Raw genomic sequence first — 24,114 nt, 5'->3', positions numbered from 1 at the left:
GAGGATCTGAAATCGGTTCCTAGTATTCATATCAGAGAGCTCAGAACGACCTACAACTTAAACTCCAAGGGATCCAATGCCTCTAATCTCCCAAGCTTCTGTACAAACACATACATATCCTCATCCAAAGATACACACATGAACATAAGTTAAGGTAAACAACAATATAAAACAAAAACAAAAAGCAAACAAACAAAGACAATTTAAAAAAAAAACAGAAAAAGTGATCCACAGGCAGGGAATAGCGAAGGGCAGAGAAAAAGGAAGGAAAAAATCGTACTAGGTTTTTTTCTCTCATATTTAAAAATACAGACACCAAAAAACTAATAAATAAAATATAATGAATAAAATAGATACAATTGAGTACTGCTAAGATATCTACAAATAGAAAACAAAAGCAATATCACCGAAAATCTTTTTTTCTTTTTTTTTTTTTTCGGAGCTGGGGACCGAACCCAGGGCCTTGCGCTTCCTAGGCAAGCGCTCTACCACTGAGCTAAATCCCCAACCCCGAAAATCTTTTAAAAACTATAATGTCAGTGTAAATATACCTCATCATATATGCTCCCATTAATATCCGCTCCATAAATAGGTGCCACAAAAGTTAAGTTTTTCCAGTATTTGCGTTCCAAATCTTCATAATCCAAGTATCTTGGAGTACAGTATCTATAAAAAATTAAAAAGTAAAAACCACAAACCAGTAAGATAATTTTAAGTTTTTTCTACCCATCTAATTTAATTTACTTTCTAAATAAAAATGTTGTACACTCCTATGGTTTCAAAGTTAATGAGTAATAATATATAAGTGATTTTATACTTAAAGCTCTATAGATTTTCTATTCTTTATCAGTAAGGTTAACATTATTTAGCTTTCAAAATATTTCTAAAATATTTAATCAATTATTCAAGAACATTATACAAATTTATATAGAAAAAAAGAACATCTATAGAAAAATTGAGAAAAAACTTCATAAAATTCTAAGATAGCAAAAATAAAATAAGATACTCTGTAGTTATTGGATTGGTGCTACCTAATATACTAATGATAGAAAAAAAGAAAAGAACTTATGTAGTGGAAGAATAAACTAGCACAATCTTTCCAGAGCATAATTTCTCATTATATATGTCAAAATTATATATACCCTTGATCGGAATTTATAAATTCCTCTCACCAGCACAGAAATGCAGACAATGGCAAATGAGGAAGTATAGAGTAGCGTAACTAGATAGATAAGTTACCTTCCTACATCTATGATAAATACTCTGACAAATACAGGGCTCACTTTAGCAATGAAGCTTAAGACCCGTAATCTGCATGTATTTGCATTCAGGAATGAAAGATTAATGCTAATTTTCAGTATAGCTCTCCTTATATTCCAATACAGGATCACAGCCCATACAATGCACTATCCAGTTATGATAGGTATTTCCATCTCAACTAATCTCATATAATTAAAGTGTCACAGGCATGCTCAGAGATTTGTCTTAGGTGATCCTAGATCCTGTCAATTTCACAATGAATATTAACTATCAGATTGAATGGCCAGCAATTAATGATTAAAACATGAAATAAGGTAAGTCTTCTGTGTAAGGACATTAAAATATTTCCACAGTGACTACACCAGTTTAGAGATTACTGTGGGGGTTGGGGACTTAGCTCAGTGGTAGAGCACTTGCCTAGCAAGTGAAAGGCCTAGCAAGCAAAAGGCCCTGGGTTCGGTCCCCAGCTCCGGAAAAAAAAAAAAAAAAAAAAAAAAAAAATTTTAGAGATTACTGTGTACACTGTAATCACATCGCTTTTTTTAAAGTTAAATTAAAAACCGAACTCCGGAAGTAGAAACCCAGATCCTTGGTAAACTGATTATTTATCAGACAGGATACCAGAGTTAACAAATCCCCAGAATTACCTAAATATGTCATGGTAGCACATCCCTATAAACTCAGCACTTGGAAGACAAAAGGAAAATCATAAATTATAGAAAAGGTACCTCACTCAGCTACCTCAAGAGATAAGGCCAACGGGACTAGAAAGAGATCCTAATAAAAAAAAAGTATATCAAATTATTAAAATTAGCAATAGTCTTCTTGAGCATGATGGTACATGCCTATAATAAATTCTGGACCAGTTTTGGCTACACAGTAAATTCAAGGCCTGCCTGAAGTACATAAAATCCTATGTAGGGGGAAAAGTATAAAGAGAGCGCTCAGTGGGTAAGAGCACTCTTGCAGAAGTCCCAAGTTTGGCTTCTAGTTCCCACAACAGGATGTTTACTGCCTATAGTTCTAGCTCTAGGGAATCCAAATCTGGCCTCCCTGAGCATGGATACTCATTCACAAAGTCACATACGAACATGCACACAATCCAAATTAAAGTAACAAACCTTGACTGTCAACAGATTTCTCAGTCACTAAAGTCACTAGGTTTTTTTTTTTTTTTTTTTTTTACAGAGAACTGGGATCTTATTCCCACTACCCATACGGCAGCTCACAACAGACTATAACTCCAATCCCAGAGTATCCAACACCCTCTGCAATCATTTAATACAAATCATGCAGAGACATACATGAAGGCAATACATCCATACACATAAAAGAAAAATATTAAAATGTCCTTTCTCTCACAAAATAATTTAAAAAATATACTTCTCTGAATTGTTTGGATTTTAAGCAGTAACATTGCAATTAAGATATATAATGAAATTCAACCTAACAAGATATAGAATCACTGAAAACATAAATTTCTAGGCATGTCTATAAGAGATTACATAAAATAAATTAAGTGGGAAAACCTTACCTAAATGTGGAAAGTTCCACCCTGGACTGGATAAAAAGAAGAAAGCGAGATGAGTAGCAACCCTCACTACGGGTCTTTGCTTTGACTATGGACGACCACTGCTTTCTCAGCCAGTATAGACTGTATCCTCTGAAACCTTACACCAAATTCCTCTTCCTTAATTTAACTTTTGTCAAGGTATTTTGTCACAGCAACAAGAAAAGTGACTAAGACAGATACCTTTTCTTTTTTTTTTTTTCATGAAAATAAGCAAAGAGATAAATTCATAAAATGAAGCAAAACTATAAAAGGAGGGCTGGAGAGAGGGCTCAGCGGTTAAGAGCACCCGACTACTCTTCCAGAGGTCCTGAGTTCAATTCCCAGCAACCACATGGTGGCTCACAACCATCTATAAAGGGATCCGATGCCCTCTTCTGGTGTGTCTGAAGACAGCTACAGTGTACTTATATATAATAAACGAGTAAATCTTTTAAAAAAAAAAACTATAAAAGGAAGGAGAGAAAGCCTAGCAGAAGCAGAAATCCCTGTGAAGCACAGTAGATGAGATGACACAGTAGTCCAAATCACTGCTGCTCTTCCACACTCAGGTATGACTCCTAGCAAGAATACGGTGGCTCAGAACTGTCTAATTCCAGTTCCAGGGAATGGATGCCCTCTTCTCACAAGCATCAAGACACACATAACATAGACATATATGAACATTTTAAAATGTATTTATCAGTATCTGTGATTGTAGGCCACACGTGTAAGTGTTCTTGGGAGTCCAGAAGAAGTTGTCAGATTCCCTGGAGCTACAGTTAACAGGTAGTTGTGAGCCACCCATCATGGATGCTGGGAACTGAACTCAGGTCTGGAAAAGCAGTATGTGCCCTTAAGCACTATAGAATCTGTCATTGTATGGCTAATTGAGAATTTATTTTAAACCTTAATGCTATAATAAAAGGATTAAATTTGGCATTGTTAATTATTGTTAAAGTTTTACATCTTAAGTATTTGAAATGCCTATCAAACTACCTAGACTTGAGCACTTTCAGTAAACACTGCCAGGTTCTACTGAATACTAGCTGAAGTCCATCCTAATATGCTGCCTTACCATCACAGTTGTTCCAAGTGCCAATTTACACAAAACTGATTCAATAATACATTCTCAGAACCATTCACTCACTGTGGCACAGTTCTAAAAAGAGAGGCTCATGACCAGGCTCCTCCTGCTTTGACAACCTTAGAACTCTAACTACAGTTAAGAGCATCAAGGTTTGCCATGAAAAAGCTAAAATAATCCTGGGGAGAGAGAGCTGAATTTCTCTGAAGCTCTATAAAATACAGATGTCTTTTGGGACTAGACTCAGCCCCACTTACTACTAGGGACCGTGGTAGAACCAGGTAGATGACCTGTGTGCTGCCCCTCTTCCTCTTCCACTCCAGTTGCCTATGCCACCTGGTCCCCAACCCTGTACTTAGGTCCACTCTGGTGAACTCCCTGCATAACTCTTTAGCCCCCAAAATTAATCTGGTCAGTCCTGCCAGTGCTTTTTCCACCCCAAAGTTAGGCAGTAGTCTCATATCTTGTGTGCTTGCCCATTCTGATCAGTTACTACCAGTGCCTTTCCAAACCCCAGACTTGGCACTGGTCCCACACCCTGTGTATCATGTACACTAGTCTAGTCCAGTAAGTTCTACTAGAACCTAGCAGGCTGCACCATATCCAACCTCCATGCATAAACCAGATCACACATCTATGCAAGGATACACAACCTGATGAATTCAAAAAACCTCATCTTCTTGTGCCATCCTCATCCCTCACAGCTTACCTCAGCCACGCAGCCTGTACACAGGCCTAACCTGAGGAAGTTTAGATCCTCACATTAGCCATATGCCTGGGATATATGATTAAATCACAATATGAAAATCCAAAGCACTATATCTTCCCATCAAATCCACCAGTCCCACAGACATGTTCTCCAATAAAAAATGTCCTATATAAACCTGAGGACACAGAACCTAAATTTCATCAAGAAATTTTAGGGGTTGGGGATTTAGCTCAGTGGTAGAGCGCTTGCCTAGCAAGCGCAAGGCCCTGGGTTCGGTCCCCAGCTCCGAAAAAAAGAAAAAAGAAAAAAGAAAAAAAAAGAAATTTTAAAAGAACATACACAGCTCAAATATAATGAGAACAGCTAGCGATAAGAACATAAAGTTCAAAAAGCAAACGTACAACTGAATAAAGTTAAGATAATTCAGAATTTGAAAGTAAAATAAAAATATTGAAGAGAACTTAATATGTATGAATGAAAGAATGAATGAATGAATGAATGAATGAATGAATGAATGAATGACAGAATTACAAAACTCAATAACTCAATCAGAAAACTCAGGTGAAAGCCTTAAAAGTGGATGGGGTTAAGTAGAAGAACAAATGTCTGGACTTGAAGAAAAAAAAAATCACATTATCAACAAGATCTGAGAAAAGACTTTCCAAAACTAGTAAAATCACACATATTCTTACACAGAAAGCACACAGAACACCAATAAGCAAGACTATCAAAAACATGTCCAACAGTGTAGCATAACAAAACACAAAATTTGCTTATTGAAAACTGAAAAAAAAAAAAAAACACAACATATGAAGAAAAACATGTACCTTATTTCCAGATGGACATTTTCAAAGGGAATAAAACCTGGAGTAGTACATTCTAAAGCACCACAGATGCCAGCCTAAACAACTGTACCCAGCACACAAGTCTGCCACAAATGAAGAAGAGAAACGTTTTTCCAACATCAAGAGGTTAAGAAAACTAATGTCGGGGCCCAGGAGCGGCAGGACTTCTGCGCCTGAGACACCGCCGCCGGAACCTGAAAGAAACAGACTGGATAAACAGTTCTCTGCACCCAAATCCCGTGGGAGGGAGAGCTAAACCTTCAGAGAGGCAGACAAGCCTGGGAAACCAGAAGAGACTGCTCCCTGCACACACATCTCGGACGCCAGAGGAAAAAGCCAAAGACCATCTGGAACCCTGGTGCACTGAAGCTCCCGGAAGGGGCGGCACAGGTCTTCCTGGTTGCTGCCGCTGCAGAGAGCCCCTGGGCAGCACCCCACGAGCGAACCTGAGCCTCGGGACCACAGGTAAGACCAAACTTTCTGCTGCAAGAAAGCTGCCTGGTGAGCTTGGGACACGGAAGCAGAATTTCTCTAGGAGGCACGGTCTGTGTTTACCGGAAGTCCCACACCCGCGGATCCCGGCCCGCAGCAGCTCTCTGCTCCCAGACCCGGTGAGAGAGAGACCCAACCGCCTGGTCAGGTGGGCACTCCTGAGGCTGCAGAGCAGAAGAGACCACCAACACTGCTCACCCCTGCCCACATCCCTGGCCCAAGAGGAAACTGTATAAGGCCTCTGGGCTCCCGTGGGGGAGGGCCCAGGAGCGGCAGGACTTCTGCGCCTGAGACACCGCCACCGGAACCTGAAAGAAACAGACCGGATAAACAGTTCTCTGCACCCAAATCCCGTGGGAGGGAGAGCTAAACCATCAGAGAGGCAGACAAGCCTGGGAAACCAGAAGAGACTGCTCCCTGCACACACATCTCGGACGCCAGAGGAAAAAGCCAAAGACCATCTGGAACCCTGGTGCACTGAAGTTCCCGGAAGGGGCGGCACAGGTCTTCCTGGTTGCTGCCGCTGCAGAGAGCCCCTGGGCAGCACCCCACGAGCGAACCTGAGCCTCGGGACCACAGGTAAGACCAAATTTTCTGCTGCAAGAAAGCTGCCTGGTGAACTCAAGACACAGGCCCACAAGAACAGCTGAAGACCTGTAGAGAGGAAAAACTACACGCCGGAAAGCAGAACACACTGTCCCCATAACTGACTGAAAGAGAGGAAAACAGGTCTACAGCACTCCTGACACACAGGCTTATAGGTCAGTCTAGCCACTGTCAGAAATAGCAGAACAAAGTAACACTAGAGATAATCTGATGGCGAGAGGCAAGCGCAGGAACCCAAGCAACAGAAACCAAGACTGCATGCCATCATCTGAGCCCAATTCTCCCGCCAAAACAAACATGGAATATCCAAACACACCAGAAAAGCAAGATCTAGTTTCAAAATCATATTTGATCATGATACTGGAGGACTTCAAGAAAGACATGAACACACTTAGGGAAACACAGGAAATCATTAATAAACAAGTAGAGGCCTACAGAGAGGAATGGCAAAAATCCCTGAAAGAATTCCAGGAAAACACAATCAAACAGATGAAGGAATTAAAAATGGAAATAGAAGCAATCAAGAAAGAACACATGGAAACAACCCTGGATATAGAAAACCAAAAGAAGAGACAAGGAGCTGTAGATACAAGCTTCACCAACAGAATACAAGAGATGGAAGAGAGAATCTCAGGAGCGGAAGATTCCATAGAAATCATTGACTCAACTGTCAAAGATAATGTAAAGCGGAATAAGCTACTGGTCCAAAACATACAGGAAATCCAGGACTCAATGAGAAGATCAAACCTAAGGATAATAGGTATAGAAGAGAGTGAAGACTCCCAGCTCAAAGGACCAGTAAATATCTTCAACAAAATCATAGAAGAAAACTTCCCTAACCTAAAAAAAGAGATACCCATAGGCATACAAGAAGCCTACAGAACTCCAAATAGATTGGACCAGAAAAGAAACACCTCCCGTCACATAATTGTCAAAACACCAAACGCACAAAATAAAGAAAGAATATTAAAAGCAGTAAGGGAAAAAGGTCAAGTAACATATAAAGGGAGACCTATCAGAATCACACCAGACTTCTCGCCAGAAACTATGAAGGCCAGAAGATCCTGGACTGATGTCATACAGACCCTAAGAGAACACAAATGCCAGCCCAGGTTACTGTATCCAGCAAAACTCTCAATTAACATTGATGGAGAAACCAAGATATTCCATGACAAAACCAAATTTACACAATATCTTTCTACAAATCCAGCACTACAAAGGATAATAAATGGTAAAGCCCAACATAAGGAGGCAAGCTATACCCTAGAAGAAGCAAGAAACTAATCGTCTTGGCAACAAAACAAAGAGAATGAAAGCACACAAACATAACCTCACATCCAAATATGAATATAAAGGGAAACAATAATCACTATTCCTTAATATCTCTCAATATCAATGGCCTCAACTCCCCAATAAAAAGACATAGATTAACAAACTGGATACGCAACGAGGACCCTGCATTCTGCTGCCTACAGGAAACACACCTCAGAGACAAAGACAGACACTACCTCAGAGTGAAAGGCTGGAAAACAACTTTCCAAGCAAATGGTCAGAAGAAGCAAGCTGGAGTAGCCATTCTAATATCAAATAAAATCAATTTCCAACTAAAAGTCATCAAAAAAGATAAGGAAGGACACTTCATATTCATCAAAGGAAAAATCCACCAAGATGAACTCTCAATCCTAAATATCTATGCCCCAAATACAAGGGCACCTACATACGTAAAAGAAACCTTACTAAAGCTCAAAACACACATTGCACCTCACACAATAATAGTGGGAGATTTCAACACCCCACTCTCATCAATGGACAGATCATGGAAACAGAAATTAAACAGTGATGTCGACAGACTAAGAGAAGTCATGAGCCAAATGGACTTAACGGATATTTATAGAACATTCTATCCTAAAGCAAAAGGATATACCTTCTTCTCAGCTCCTCATGGTACTTTCTCCAAAATTGACCATATAATTGGTCAAAAAACGGGCCTCAACAGGTACAGAAAGATAGAAATAATCCCATGCGTGCTATCGGACCACCACGGCCTAAAACTGGTCTTCAATAACAGTAAGGGAAGAATGCCCACATATACGTGGAAATTGAACAATGCTCTACTCAATGATAACCTGGTCAAGGAAGAAATAAAGAAAGAAATTAAAAACTTTTTAGAATTTAATGAAAATGAAGATACAACATACTCAAACTTATGGGACACAATGAAAGCTGTGCTAAGAGGAAAACTCATAGCGCTGAGTGCCTGCAGAAAGAAACAGGAAAGAGCATATGTCAGCAGCTTCACAGCACACCTAAAAGCTCTAGAACAAAAAGAAGCAAATACACCCAGGAGGAGTAGAAGGCAGGAAATAATCAAACTCAGAGCTGAAATCAACCAAGTAGAAACAAAAAGGACCATAGAAAGAATCAACAGAACCAAAAGTTGGTTCTTTGAGAAAATCAACAAGATAGATAAACCCTTAGCCAGACTAACGAGAGGACACAGAGAGTGCGTCCAAATTAACAAAATCAGAAATGAAAAGGGAGACATAACTACAGATTCAGAGGAAATTCAAAAAATCATCAGATCTTACTATAAAAACCTATATTCAACAAAATTTGAAAATCTTCAGGAAATGGACAATTTCCTAGACAGATACCAGGTATCTAAGTTAAATCAGGAACAGATAAACCAGTTAAACAACCCCATAACTCCTAAGGAAATAGAAGCAGTCATTAAAGGTCTCCCAACCAAAAAGAGCCCAGGTCCAGACGGGTTTAGTGCAGAATTCTATCAAACCTTCATAGAAGACCTCATACCAATATTATCCAAACTATTCCACAAAATTGAAACAGATGGAGCCCTACCGAATTCATTCTACGAAGCCACAATTACTCTTATACCTAAACCACACAAAGACACAACAAAGAAAGAGAACTTCAGACCAATTTCCCTTATGAATATCAACGCAAAAATACTCAATAAAATTCTGGCAAACCGAATTCAAGAGCACATCAAAACAATCATCCACCATGATCAAGTAGGCTTCATCCCAGGCATGCAGGGATGGTTTAATATACGGAAAACCATCAACGTGATCCATTATATAAACAAACTGAAAGAACAGAACCACATGATCATTTCATTAGATGCTGAGAAAGCATTTGACAAAATTCAACACCCCTTCATGATAAAAGTCCTGGAAAGAATAGGAATTCAAGGCCCATACCTAAACATAGTAAAAGCCATATACAGCAAACCAGTTGCTAACATTAAACTAAATGGAGAGAAACTTGAAGCAATCCCACTAAAATCAGGGACTAGACAAGGCTGCCCACTCTCTCCCTACTTATTCAATATAGTTCTTGAAGTTCTAGCCAGAGCAATCAGACAACAAAAGGAGATCAAGGGGATAAAGATCGGAAAAGAAGAGGTCAAAATATCACTATTTGCAGATGACATGATAGTATATTTAAGTGATCCCAAAAGTTCCACCAGAGAACTACTAAAGCTGATAAACAACTTCAGCAAAGTGGCTGGGTATAAAATTAACTCAAATAAATCAGTTGCCTTCCTCTATACAAAAGAGAAACAAGCCGAGAAAGAAATTAGGGAAACGACACCCTTCATAATAGACCCAAATAATATAAAGTACCTCGGTGTGACTTTAACCAAGCAAGTAAAAGATCTGTACAATAAGAACTTCAAGACACTGAGGAAAGAAATTGAAGAAGACCTCAGAAGATGGAAAGATCTCCCATGCTCATGGATTGGCAGGATTAATATAGTAAAAATGGCCATTTTACCAAAAGCAATCTACAGATTCAATGCAATCCCCATCAGAATACCAATCCAATTCTTCAAAGAGTTAGACAGAACAATTTGCAAATTCATCTGGAATAACAAAAAACCCAGGATAGCTAAAGCTATCCTCAACAATAAGAGGACTTCAGGGGGAATCACTATCCCTGAACTCAAGCAGTATTACAGAGCAATAGTGATAAAAACTGCATGGTATTGGTACAGAGACAGACAGATAGACCAATGGAATAGAATTGAAGACCCAGAAATGAACCCACACACCTATGGTCACTTGATTTTTGACAAAGGAGCCAAAACCATCCAATGGAAAAAAGATAGCATTTTCAGCAAATGGTGCTGGTTCAACTGGAGGGCAACATGTAGAAGAATGCAGATCGATCCATGCTTATCACCCTGTACAAAGCTTAAGTCGAAGTGGATCAAGGACCTCCACATCAAACCAGACACACTCAAACTAATAGAAGAAAAACTAGGGAAGCATCTGGAACACATGGGCACTGGAAAAAATTTCCTGAACAAAACACCAATGGCTTATGCTCTAAGATCAAGAATTGACAAATGGGATCTCATAAAACTGCAAAGCTTCTGTAAGGCAAAGGACACTGTGGTTAGGACAAAACGGCAACCAACAGATTGGGAAAAGATCTTTACCAACCCTACAACACATAGAGGCCTTATATCCAAAATATACAAAGAACTCAAGAAGTTAGACCGCAGAGAAACAAATAACCCTATTAAAAAATGGGGTTCAGAGCTAAACAAAGAATTCACAGCTGAGGAATGCAGAATGGCTGAGAAACACCTAAAGAAATGTTCAACATCTTTAGTCATAAGGGAAATGCAAATCAAAACAACCCTGAGATTTCACCTCACACCAGTGCGATTGGCTAAGATCAAAAACTCAGGTGACAGCAGATGCTGGCGAGGTTGTGGAGAAAGAGGAACACTCCTCCATTGTTGGTGGGATTGCAGACTGGTAAAACCATTCTGGAAATCAGTCTGGAGGTTCCTCAGAAAATTGGACATTGAACTGCCTGAGGATCCAGCTATACCTCTCTTGGGCATATACCCAAAAGATGCCTCAACATATAAAAGAGACACGTGCTCCACTATGTTCATCGCAGCCTTATTTATAATAGCCAGAAAATGGAAAGAACCCAGATGCCCTTCAACAGAGGAATGGATACAGAAAATGTGGTACATCTACACAATGGAATACTACTCAGCTATCAAAAACAACGAGTTTATGAAATTCGTAGGCAAATGGTTGGAACTGGAAAATATCATCCTGAGTGAACTAACCCAATCACAGAAAGACATACATGGTATGCACTCATTGATAAGTGGCTATTAGCCCAAATGCTTGAATTACCCTAGATCCCTAGAACAAACGAAACTCAAGACGGATGATCAAAATGTGAATGCTTCACTCCTTCTTTAAATGAGGAAAAAGAATACCCTTGGCAGGGAAGGGAGAGGCAAAGATTAAAACAGAGACTGAAGGAACACCCATTCAGAGCCTGTCCCACATTTGGCCCATACATATACAGCCACCCAATTGGACTAGATGGATGAAGCAAAGAAGTGCAGACCGACAGGAGCCGGATGTAGATCGCTCCTGAGAGACACAGCCAGAATACAGCAAATACAGAGGCGAATGCCAGCAGCAAACCACTGAACTGAGAATAGGTCCCCTATTGAAGGAATCAGAGAAAGAACTGGAAGAGCTTGAAGGGGCTCGAGACCCCAAAAGTACAACAATGCCAAGCAACCAGAGCTTCCAGGGACTAAGCCACTACCTAAAGACTATACATGGACTGACCCTGGACTCTGACCCCATAGGTAGCAATGAATATCCTAGTAAGAGCACCAGTGGAAGGGGAAGCCCTGGGTCCTGCTAAGACTGAACCCCCAGTGAACTAGTCTATGGGGGGAGGGCGGCAATGGTGGGAGGGTTGGGAGGGGAACACCCATAAGGAAGGGGAGGGGGGAGGGGGATGTTTGCCCGGAAACCGGGAAAGGGAATAACACTCGAAATGTATATAAGAAATACTCAAGTTAATAAAAAAAAAAAAAAAAAAAAAAAAAAAAAAAAAAAAAAAAGAAAACTAATGTCAGCCAGTCACAGTAGTGCATAACTTTAATCCCACTACCACTTAGAAAACTAAAGCACAGTTAATCTCTATGAATTTAAGGTCATTCTGGTCAAGATCCAGAACAGCAAAGGTTACATGAGACACTGTCTCAAAATAATTGTTACTATAATATTATATTATTATTATTATTCATCTCTACTAAACAAGTCCTATAAAGACTACTAGAAGCAATACTTCTGACTGAAGAGAAGAATAAGCATAGCCACAACTAGAAAAAATAGTTATAATTATTGAAATATAAAATATAAATAACCAGAAACAATAAAAATACTGATGCAAGAACATAACAAAATAAATTAAATTACTTCAATCAGCCTATACCTTTCAATTGTACATTTAAATACCAAAAGCTTTACTTCACTAATAAAAAGGCACCAGCTACATAAATTGAGTAAGAAACAAAATCCATCTTTCCGTTGTTTACAAGAAACTAATTTCAGCTTTAAAAAATAGGCAATAAACTGGAAGGATGGAAAAACATATTCCACTCAAGAGACCAAGAAGCAAGCACATGTTCCTACTTTAATATTCAATAGAAAAACTTAAAACTAATCAGAAGACATAAAGGACATTTCATTTTAATCAAGACAACAATTAACCAAAAAGAATTTATAATCCTAAGAATTTATTCACCAAACTCTGGTTCACAAAATTTCATAAAAGGCATACTATTAGAATTAAAAATAGAAAATTAACTCTAATTTAATAATAGTAAATTTCGCTTGCATCCCATTTTCTCCAAAAGAAAAAATAAACAGAAAAAATAATCTAATGAAAATATAAACAGAAAAACACCAGAATTAAATGAAATCATATAGCAATGGTCCTAATAGACCTTCACAGAGTATTCCTGCCAACCATGGAAGAATACATATTATATGCAGTGACCCATTGGAGATTGTCTGAAATAGATAATATTCTGAAGCAAAAACTATACCTTAAAATTTCATAAAAACTGAAATAATTTCCAATATCCTATCCGACCACAATGTAAGCAAACTTAAGATTGCTAGCAAACACAGCTCTAGTAAATACACATGCTTATGGAGATCAAACACTTTGTTACTTAATGATGAATCGGTCATCTGAGAAATAAGAGTAATTAAAAAAAATTCTAGATCTGAAAACAAAATAGTATTTCTGGGAAACTTTAAAAGTATTTCTACAACAGGAATCCTAAGACCATGCATTAAAATACATATGTCTTAAACACACACAAAAAAATAATTACCGATACTACTCAAGAATTTAGAAAAATAAGAACAAATAAAATTCAAATCTAAGTATGTGGGTATAATAATAAAAGTCAGAGCAGAAATTAATGAAATGAAAACAATATTAAAAAAAAGAGAATGAGTCTGATAGCTCATTTTTGAGAAAATAAGATTAACAGACCCATGGCTCAGAACTTTATAAAATGTTTTTCTTATAAGAAAAAATTATAAGAAAATATTGATAAGTGGATAGTAGCCAAAAAGCTGAAATTACACAAGATGCAATCCACAGACCATGGAGGCTCAAGAAGAAGGATGACCAAAGTGCGGATGCTCCCGCTCCTTCTTAAAAGAGGGGAAAAAGGGGTTGGGGATTTAGCTCAGTGGTAGAGCGCTTACCTAGGAAGCGCAAGGCCCTGGGTTCGGTCCCCAGCTCCAAAAAAAAGAACCAAAAAAAAAAAAAAAAAAGAGGGGAAAAAATCCATAGGAGGGGATATGGAAGCAAAGTTTAGAGCAGCGACTCAAGGAATGGCCATTCAGAGCCTGCCCCACATGTGGCCCATATACATACAGCCACCAAAACTAGATAAGATTGATGAATCTAAAAAAATGCATGCTGAATGGGACCAGATATAGATCTCTCCTGAGAGACACATCTAGAGCATGTCCAATACAGAGGTCAATGCTAGTAGCAAACCACTGAACTGAGAATAGGACCCCCCTCCCCCTTGTGGGGAATTAGAGGAAGTATTGAAAGAGTTGAAGGAGATTGCAACACCATAAAAGCAACAATGCCAACCAACCAGAGCTTCCAGGGACTAAACCACTCCCGAAAGACTATACATGGACTGACCCAGCGCTCCAATTGCACATGTTGCAGAGAATAGCCATGTTGGAGCACCAGGGGAAGGGGAAGCCCTTGGTCCTGCCAAGGTTGGACCCCTAGTGCAGGGGTATATGGGGGGGAGGGGGCAAGGAGGGGGATGTTTAGGGGGAATACCCATATGGGGGAAAGGGAGGGGAGGGAATGGGGACTGGTGAACAGGAAACTGGAAAGGGGACTAACGTTTGAAATGTAAGTAAAGAAATATATCTAATTAAAAAATATAAAAATAGAAAAACTATTAAAATTTTAAAAAATTTCTAGATTCTTCCAAACCAAAGTCAAAACAAGAGATCAACAGTCTAAAATAAAAAGACACATGACAAATAAGATGCTCAGAATACTAATAAAAAGACTTCCATTAAGAAAAGCCCAGGCCCAGATGGGTTACATAGCAGAATTCTATCAGACTTCTAACAATTCTAGAATCTGTTTTTTTGTTTGTTTTCAGGCAGTGGGGTTGTTCTTTGAAATTTTGTTTGCCTTTGTTATTTTCTTAAATGCAGGTTTCTCTAAGTAGCCCTGGCTGTGCTGGAACTCTGTAGTCTAGGCTGGCCTGGAACCACCTGCCTCTGCTTTCCAAGTGCTGGGATTAAAGACATGTGCTGTGCTGGAGAGATGGCTCAGCGGTGGCCCATACATATACAGCCATCCAATTAGACAAGATGGATGAAGCAAAGAAGTGCAGACCGACAGGAGCCGGATGTAGATCGCTCCTGAGAGACACAGCCAGAATACAGCAAATACAGAGGCGAATGCCAGCAGCAAACCACTGAACTGAGAATAGGACCCCCGCTGAAGGAATCAGAGAAAGAACTGGAAGAGCTTGAAGGGGCTCGAGACCCCATGTGTACAACAATGCCAAGCAACCAGAGCTTCCAGGGACTAAGCCACTACCTAAGGACTATACATGGACTGACCCTGGACTCTGACCCCATAGGTAGCAATGAATATCCTAGTAAGAGCACCAGTGGAAGGGGAAGCCCTGGGTCCTGCTAAGACTGAACCCCCAGTGAACTAGACTGTTGGGGGGAGAGTGGCAATGGGGGGAGGATGGGGAGGGGAACACCCATAAGGAAGGGAGGTTGGAGGGGGATGTTTGCCCGGAAACCGGGAAAAGTAATAACACTCGAAATGTATATAAGAAATACTCAAGTTAATTAAAAAAAAAAAAAAAAAAAAAAAAAAAAAAAAAAAAGCACTGACTGCTTTTTCAGAAGTCCTGTGTTCAATTCCCAGCAACCACACTGTGGCTCACGACAATCTGTAATGGAATCTGATGCCCTCTTTTGGAGTGTCTAAAGACAGTGACGGTGTAATCACAAATATGAAATAAATAAATTTTTTAAAAAAAGACATGTGCCACCACCGTAAACAATACTTCTGAAATTATTTTTAAAATTCCAAACTCTTTTCTCTTAGGTAGCCAGTAGTATTCTAATGCCAAAACCAAGTAAAGACAAAACTACAGATCAACTAGCATAGATGTAAAACTCAATCAAATAATTGCAGACTGAATTTATGAATTTATCAAAAAGATCATCATCATGACCAAGTTTGCTTTTCATGGTTCTAACTTATATATTACATAAATATAATAAATATATAAATATAATAGATCATATAAAGCAAATAAAGAAAAAAATTACATGACTATTTTAAAAAATTCAGTAAATGCTTCATTCAACAAAACCCAACAAGCCTTCTTAATAAAAGTACTAAAGAGAGTAAGACTAGGGAGAAGACACTTCTTCACAACAAAGACTATATGCAATAGAACCACAGACAGTGTCATTATAAGTACAGAAAAGCAACCCCATTAAAATCAAAAAACAGCAGGGCCATCCACTCCCCTCCCCCCTTTCTAATGCAGCACAAATTAGAGCAATAAGACAAAAGAAGGGATTAAAAGAGATGTACATAAGGAAAACTAATCAATCAAGTAAGAGCCCAAAAATTCTGACAAAAAACTTCTAAAAATGACCGATAATCTCAATGAAGTGGTAGGATACAAAAATAAACTTTCAAAATTCTCTAGCCTTTCTATATACATCATGTACACTAACAAAGACATTATGGACACACCCACTCCCAATAGCCTAAAAAATAAAATAAAATGTCTAGATATAAACTTAACCAAAAAATTAAAAGTCCTTTGCAATGAAAGCTTTACATCTCTGAAGAAAAAGATTAAGGAAAAACTTCCATACTCATGGCAGAATTAGTTTTGTAAAAATGAAAAGCTACCAAAAGTAATTTACAGATTCAATGCAATCTACATCAAAATCCCTCACACATACACACACACACACACACACACACACACACACACACACACGCACACGAGCACACGAGCTCACGCACTCCTAAAATTCATGTGAGAAGACAAAATACTCCAATCCTGAGCAAAAAATTAATCAAGTAAGTAATGCTGAATGTATTTGCCATATGACATCATACTATTTTATATTTACCTAAAATAGCATGTGGTTGTGTGTATATGTATACGTGCATGTGTGCGTGCACGTGTGTACAAAGTCATACACTTAGAGTACTAATGCCCCTCATCAAGAGCCATAAAGAACAGCAACCACACTACCAGACATGAGAAACTTCCTATTCAGTTCTTAGTCTGAGAAATCTAAGAGACTCTCAAAAGATACAGGCTGTTATTGTTGCCCTTGGTTGCCTACCAGGGGTGGAAGTGAGCCCCCTACTACTGAAGACACATGCTCTTAGAGGAATCTGAGTTGTAGCTTATTTGGAAGCCTCCTCCCTGAAAACAACTTTCACAGTACCAGATGTTCCTATGCAAGCTGCCAAAGTAGAAAAAAAATCAGTAGTCTTACCCAGCTGTAAAGTCAATGAACTACAGCAATGAGCAGCACAGCAAATTATTGGCAAAGGTTTATCTCAGCAATAACCAAAATCTAATTGGACTTAAGTAAGAGGAAATTGATGCCTGCTATTGTAAACACAGCTAACTTTTTTCTTTTTTAAGATTGATTGATTGATTGATTGATTGATTGATTTATATGCATACACTGTAGCTGTCTTCAGACACACCAGAAGAGAACATCAGATCTATTTCAGATGAATATGAGCCACCATGTGGTTGCTGGGAATTGAAGGTAGAACCTCTGAGAGAGCAGCCAATGCTCTTAACTGCTGAGCCATCTCTACAGCCCCAGTGCAGCCAACATTTAAGGCTGTTGAGTCCAAGTAACCTTAGAGGACAACCTACTACTACTGCCACTTTCCTAAACCTGTGTGGTGGTATAAATATGCTTGGCCCAGGGAATGGCGCTATTAGGAGGTATGGCCTTGTTAGAGTAGGTGTAGCCTTGTTGGAGGCTGTGTGTCACTGTGGACAAGAGCAGTGAGACAGGCCCTCCTTCTAAACACATGAGAGTCAGTCTTCTCCTAATGACCTTCACATGAAGTGGTAGAACTCTCAGCTCCTTCTGCACCATTTCTGCCTGGACGCTGCCATGTTCCCGCCTTGAAAATAATGAACTCTGAATCAGTAAACAAACCCCAATTATATGTTGTCTTATAAGAGTTGCTTTGGTCATGGTGCTGCTTCACAGCAAAGCAAACCCTAAGACAACAGTATAACATCTAACTGTAGTCTACATATTTTATCCTATACATACAGAAAAGTATAGGTTCCATCCTTATGAATGAAACTTATTTTTACAGCAGGTGGACATCATTACAGAGCATAAATGGTCAAAATACAGAGAACATATGGCTCTGAAGTACCTAGTCCCCAACTGATATAACCATAACACAACCCTACACGTAAGGCTCAGGAACACTGTTAAAAAAAAGAAAAGATTGTAAGAGCCAAAGGATCAGGATATGTCCTGCCTAATTGTGTCTTCTATATAGGACAAGGAAGCAACACCCATGAAATTGTGACAATGTAATAATAGCAAAACAACAAATGAATAATGGGACGAGCTAACATGACCACAAAAATGGGGAGAATTTTCACAACACCGAGTTCCTAGATGAAGAGGTACAGGCAATTAAAAATTGTTAAGAGGATGAGTCTTCCCACACCCCCGGGTCCCGGCCCATAGCAGCTCTCTGCTCCCAGACCCGGTGAGAGAGAGACCCAACCGCCTGGTCAGGTGGGCACTCCTGAGGCTGCAGAGCAGAAGAGACCACCAACACTGCTCACCCCTGCCCACATCCCTGGCCCAAGAGGAAACTGTATAAGGCCTCTGGGCTCCCGTGGGGGAGGGCCCAGGAACGGCAGGAGCCCTGCCTGAGACACCGCCAGAACCTGATAGAAACAGACCGGATAAACAGTTCTCTGCACCCAAATCCCGTGGGAGGGAGAGCTAAACCTTCAGAGAGGCAGACAAGCCTGGGAAACCAGAAGAGACTGCTCCCTGCACACACATCTCGGACGCCAGAGGAAAAAGCCAAAGACCATCTGGAACCCTGGTGCACTGAAGCTCCCGGAAGGGGCGGCACAAGTCTTCCTGGTTGCTGCCACTGCAGAGAGCCCGTGGGCAGCACCCCACGAGTGAACTTGAGCCTCAGGACCACAGGTAAGACCAAATTTTCTGCTGCAAGAAAGCTGCTTGGTGAACTCAAGACACAGGCCCACAGGAAGAGCTGAAGACCTGTAGAGAGGAAAAACTACACGCCCGAAGGCAGAACACTCTGTCCCCATAACTGACTGAAAAAGAGGAAAAGAGGTCTACAGCACTCCTGACACACAGGCTTATAGGACAGTCTAGCCACTGTCAGAAATAGCAGAACAAAGTAACACTAGAGATAATCTGATGGCGAGAGGCAAGCGCAGGAACCCAAGCAACAGAAACCAAGACTACATGGCACCATCGGAGCCCAATTCTCCCATCAAAACAAACATGGAATATCCAAACACACCAGAAAAGCAAGATCTAGTTCCAAAATCATTTTTGATCATGATGCTGGAGAACTTCAAGAAAGACATGAAGAACTCCCTTAGAGAACAAGTAGAAGCCTACAGAGAGGAATCGCAAAAATGCCTGAAAGAATCGCAAAAATCCCTGAAAGAATTCCAGGAAAACATAAATAAACAAGTAGAAGCCCATAGAGAGGAGACACAAAAATCCCTGAAAGAATTCCAGGAGAACACAATCAGTTGAAGGAATTAAAAATGGAAATAGAAGCAATCAAGAAAGAACACATGGAAACAACCCTGGATATAGAAAACCAAAAGAAGAGACAAGGAGCTGTAGATACAAGCTTCACCAACGGAATACAAGAGATGGAAGAGAGAATCTCAGGAGCAGAAGATTCCATAGAAATCATTGACTCAACTGTCAAAGATAATGTAAAGCGGAAAAAGCTACTGGTCCAAAACATACAGGAAATCCAGGACTCCATGAGAAGATCAAACCTAAGGATAATAGGTATAGAAGAGAGTGAAGACTCCCAGCTCAAAGGACCAGTAAATATCTTCAACAAAATCATAGAAGAAAACTTCCCTAACCTAAAAAAAGAGATACCCATAGACATACAAGAAGCCTACAGAACTCCAAATAGATTGGACCAGAAAACAAACACCTCCCGTCACATAATTGTCAAAACACCAAACGCACAAAATAAAGAAAGAATATTAAAAGCAGTGAGGGAAAAAGGTCAAGTAACATATAAAGGCAGACCTATCAGAATCACACCAGACTTCTCGCCAGAAACTATGAAGGCCAGAAGATCCTGGACTGATGTCATACAGACCCTAAGAGAACACAAATGCCAGCCCAGGTTACTGTATCCAGCAAAACTCTCAATTAACATTGATGGAGAAACCAAGATATTCCATGACAAAACCAAATTTACACAATATCTTTCTACAAATCCAGCACTACAAAGGATAATAAATGGTAAAGCCCAACATAAGGAGGCAAGCTATACCCTAGAAGAAGCAAGAAACTAATCGTCTTGGCAACAAAACAAAGAGAATGAAAGCACACAAACATAAACTCACATCCAAATATGAATATAAAGGGAAACAATAATCACTATTCCTTAATATCTCTCAATATCAATGGCCTCAACTCCCCAATAAAAAGACATAGATTAACAAACTGGATACGCAACGAGGACCCTGCATTCTGCTGCCTACAGGAAACACACCTCAGAGACAAAGACAGACACTACCTCAGAGTGAAAGGCTGGAAAACAACTTTCCAAGCAAATGGTCAGAAGAAGCAAGCTGGAGTAGCCATTCTAATATCAAATAAAATCAATTTCCAACTAAAAGTCATCAAAAAAGATAAGGAAGGACACTTCATATTCATCAAAGGAAAAAGCCACCAAGATGAACTCTCAATCCTAAATATCTATGCCCCAAATACAAGGGCACCTACATACGTAAAAGAAACCTTACTAAAGCTAAAAATACACATTGCACCTCACACAATAATAGTGGGAGATTTCAACACCCCACTCTCATCAATGGACAGATCATGGAAACAGAAATTAAACAGTGATGTCGACAGACTAAGAGAAGTCATGAGCCAAATGGACTTAACGGATATTTATAGAACATTCTATCCTAAAGCAAAAGGATATACCTTCTTCTCAGCTCCTCATAGTACTTTCTCCAAAATTGACCATATAATTGGTCAAAAAACGGGCCTCAACAGGTACAGAAAGATAGAAATAATCCCATGCGTGCTATCGGACCACCACGGCCTAAAACTGGTCTTCAATAACAGTAAGGGAAGAATGCCCACATATACGTGGAAATTGAACAATGCTCTACTCAATGATAACCTGGTCAAGGAAGAAATAAAGAAAGAAATTAAAAACTTTTTAGAATTTAATGAAAATGAAGATACAACATACTCAAACTTATGGGACACAATGAAAGCTGTGCTAAGAGGAAAACTCATAGCGCTGAGTGCCTGCAGAAAGAAACAGGAAAGAGCATATGTCAGCAGCTTCACAGCACACCTAAAAGCTCTAGAACAAAAAGAAGCAAATACACCCAGGAGGAGTAGAAGGCAGGAAATAATCAAACTCAGAGCTGAAATCAACCAAGTAGAAACAAAAAGGACCATAGAAAGAATCAACAGAACCAAAAGTTGGTTCTTTGAGAAAATCAACAAGATAGATAAACCCTTAGCCAGACTAACGAGAGGACACAGAGAGTGCGTCCAAATTAACAAAATCAGAAATGAAAAGGGAGACATAACTACAGATTCAGAGGAAATTCAAAAAATCATCAGATCTTACTATAAAAACCTATATTCAACAAAATTTGAAAATCTTCAGGAAATGGACAATTTCCTAGACAGATACCAGGTATCTAAGTTAAATCAGGAACAGATAAACCAGTTAAACAACCCCATAACTCCTAAGGAAATAGAAGCAGTCATTAAAGGTCTCCCAACCAAAAAGAGCCCAGGTCCAGACGGGTTTAGTGCAGAATTCTATCAAACCTTCATAGAAGACCTCATACCAATATTATCCAAACTATTCCACAAAATTGAAACAGATGGAGCCCTACCGAATTCATTCTACGAAGCCACAATTACTCTTATACCTAAACCACACAAAGACACAACAAAGAAAGAGAACTTCAGACCAATTTCCCTTATGAATATCAACGCAAAAATACTCAATAAAATTCTGGCAAACCGAATTCAAGAGCACATCAAAACAATCATCCACCATGATCAAGTAGGCTTCATCCCAGGCATGCAGGGATGGTTTAATATACGGAAAACCATCAACGTGATCCATTATATAAACAAACTGAAAGAACAGAACCACATGATCATTTCATTAGATGCTGAGAAAGCATTTGACAAAATTCAACACCCCTTCATGATAAAAGTCCTGGAAAGAATAGGAATTCAAGGCCCATACCTAAACATAGTAAAAGCCATATACAGCAAACCAGTTGCTAACATTAAACTAAATGGAGAGAAACTTGAAGCAATCCCACTAAAATCAGGGACTAGACAAGGCTGCCCACTCTCTCCCTACTTATTCAATATAGTTCTTGAAGTTCTAGCCAGAGCAATCAGACAACAAAAGGAGATCAAGGGGATAAAGATCGGAAAAGAAGAGGTCAAAATATCACTATTTGCAGATGACATGATAGTATATTTAAGTGATCCCAAAAGTTCCACCAGAGAACTACTAAAGCTGATAAACAACTTCAGCAAAGTGGCTGGGTATAAAATTAACTCAAAGAAATCAGTTGCCTTCCTCTATACAAAAGAGAAACAAGCCGAGAAAGAAATTAGGGAAACGACACCCTTCATAATAGACCCAAATAATATAAAGTTCCTCGGTGTGACTTTAACCAAGCAAGTAAAAGATCTGTACAATAAGAACTACAAGACACTGAGGAAAGAAATTGAAGAAGACCTCAGAAGATGGAAAGATCTCCCATGCTCATGGATTGGCAGGATTAATATAGTAAAAATGGCCATTTTACCAAAAGCAATCTACAGATTCAATGCAATCCCCATCAAAATACCAATCCAATTCTTCAAAGAGTTAGACAGAACAATTTGCAAATTCATCTGGAATAACAAACAACCCAGGATAGCTAAAGCTATCCTCAACAATAAAAGGACTTCAGGGGGAATCACTATCCCTGAACTCAAGCAGTATTACAGAGCAATAGTGATAAAAACTGCATGGTATTGGTACAGAGACAGACAGATAGACCAATGGAATAGAATTGAAGACCCAGAAGTGAACCCACACACCTATGGTCACTTGATTTTTGACAAAGGAGCCAAAACCATCCAATGGAAAAAAGATAGCATTTTCAGCAAATGGTGCTGGTTCAACTGGAGGGCAACATGTAGAAGAATGCAGATAGATCCATGCTTATCACCCTGTACAAAGCTTAAGTCCAAGTGGATCAAGGACCTCCACATCAGACCAGATACCCTCAAACTAATAGAAGAAAAACTAGGGAAGCATCTGGAACACATGGGCACTGGAAAAATTTCCTGAACAAAACACCAATGGCTTATGCTCTAAGATCAAGAATCGACAAATGGGATCTCATGAAACTGCAAAGCTTCTGTAAGGCAAAGGACACTGTGGTTAGGACAAAACGGCAACCAACACATTGGGAAAAGATCTTTACCAATCCTACAACAGATAGAGGCCTTATATCCAAAATATACAAAGAACTCAAGAAGTTAGACCGCAGGGAAACAAATAACCCTATTAAAAAATGGGGTTCAGAGCTAAACAAAGAATTCACAGCTGAGGAATGCCGAATGGCTGAGAAACACCTAAAGAAATGTTCAACATCTTTAGTCATAAGGGAAATGCAAATCAAAACAACCCTGAGATTTCACCTCACACCAGTGAGAATGGCTAAGATCAAAAACTCAGGTGACAGCAGATGCTGGCGAGGATGTGGAGAAAGAGGAACACTCCTCCATTTTTTGGTGGGATTGCAGACTGGTAAAACCATTCTGGAAATCAGTCTGGAGGTTCCTCAGAAAATTGG

General features: G+C 39.4%; 1 protein-coding gene across 11 annotated transcripts in view; it reads right to left on the bottom strand.

Annotated features, from left to right (window-relative positions):
- The window catches only part of Kdm4c (lysine demethylase 4C), a 206,637-nt gene that overhangs the window by 142,297 nt on the left and 40,226 nt on the right, over positions 1-24,114 (bottom strand). For 10 of the 11 annotated variants that reach the window (XR_010066353.1, XM_063287361.1, XM_063287364.1 and 7 more), the window contains one exon: positions 552-666. The exons of the other annotated variant lie outside the window; for it this stretch is intronic. Coding sequence is in view for 8 of the 10 variants with exons in the window: in XM_063287361.1 (XP_063143431.1) it covers positions 552-666 (115 nt within the window). In the remaining 2 variants the exon portion in view is untranslated. The remainder of the gene's footprint in view (positions 1-551; positions 667-24,114) is intronic. 11 annotated transcript variants of the gene reach the window in all.

Source organism: Rattus norvegicus, chromosome 5 (assembly GCF_036323735.1).
Source record: "Rattus norvegicus strain BN/NHsdMcwi chromosome 5, GRCr8, whole genome shotgun sequence".
NCBI lineage: Eukaryota > Metazoa > Chordata > Mammalia > Rodentia > Muridae > Rattus > Rattus norvegicus.
Note: the sequence above shows the minus strand (reverse complement) of the source record. Positions and strands in the feature narration are given on the sequence as shown.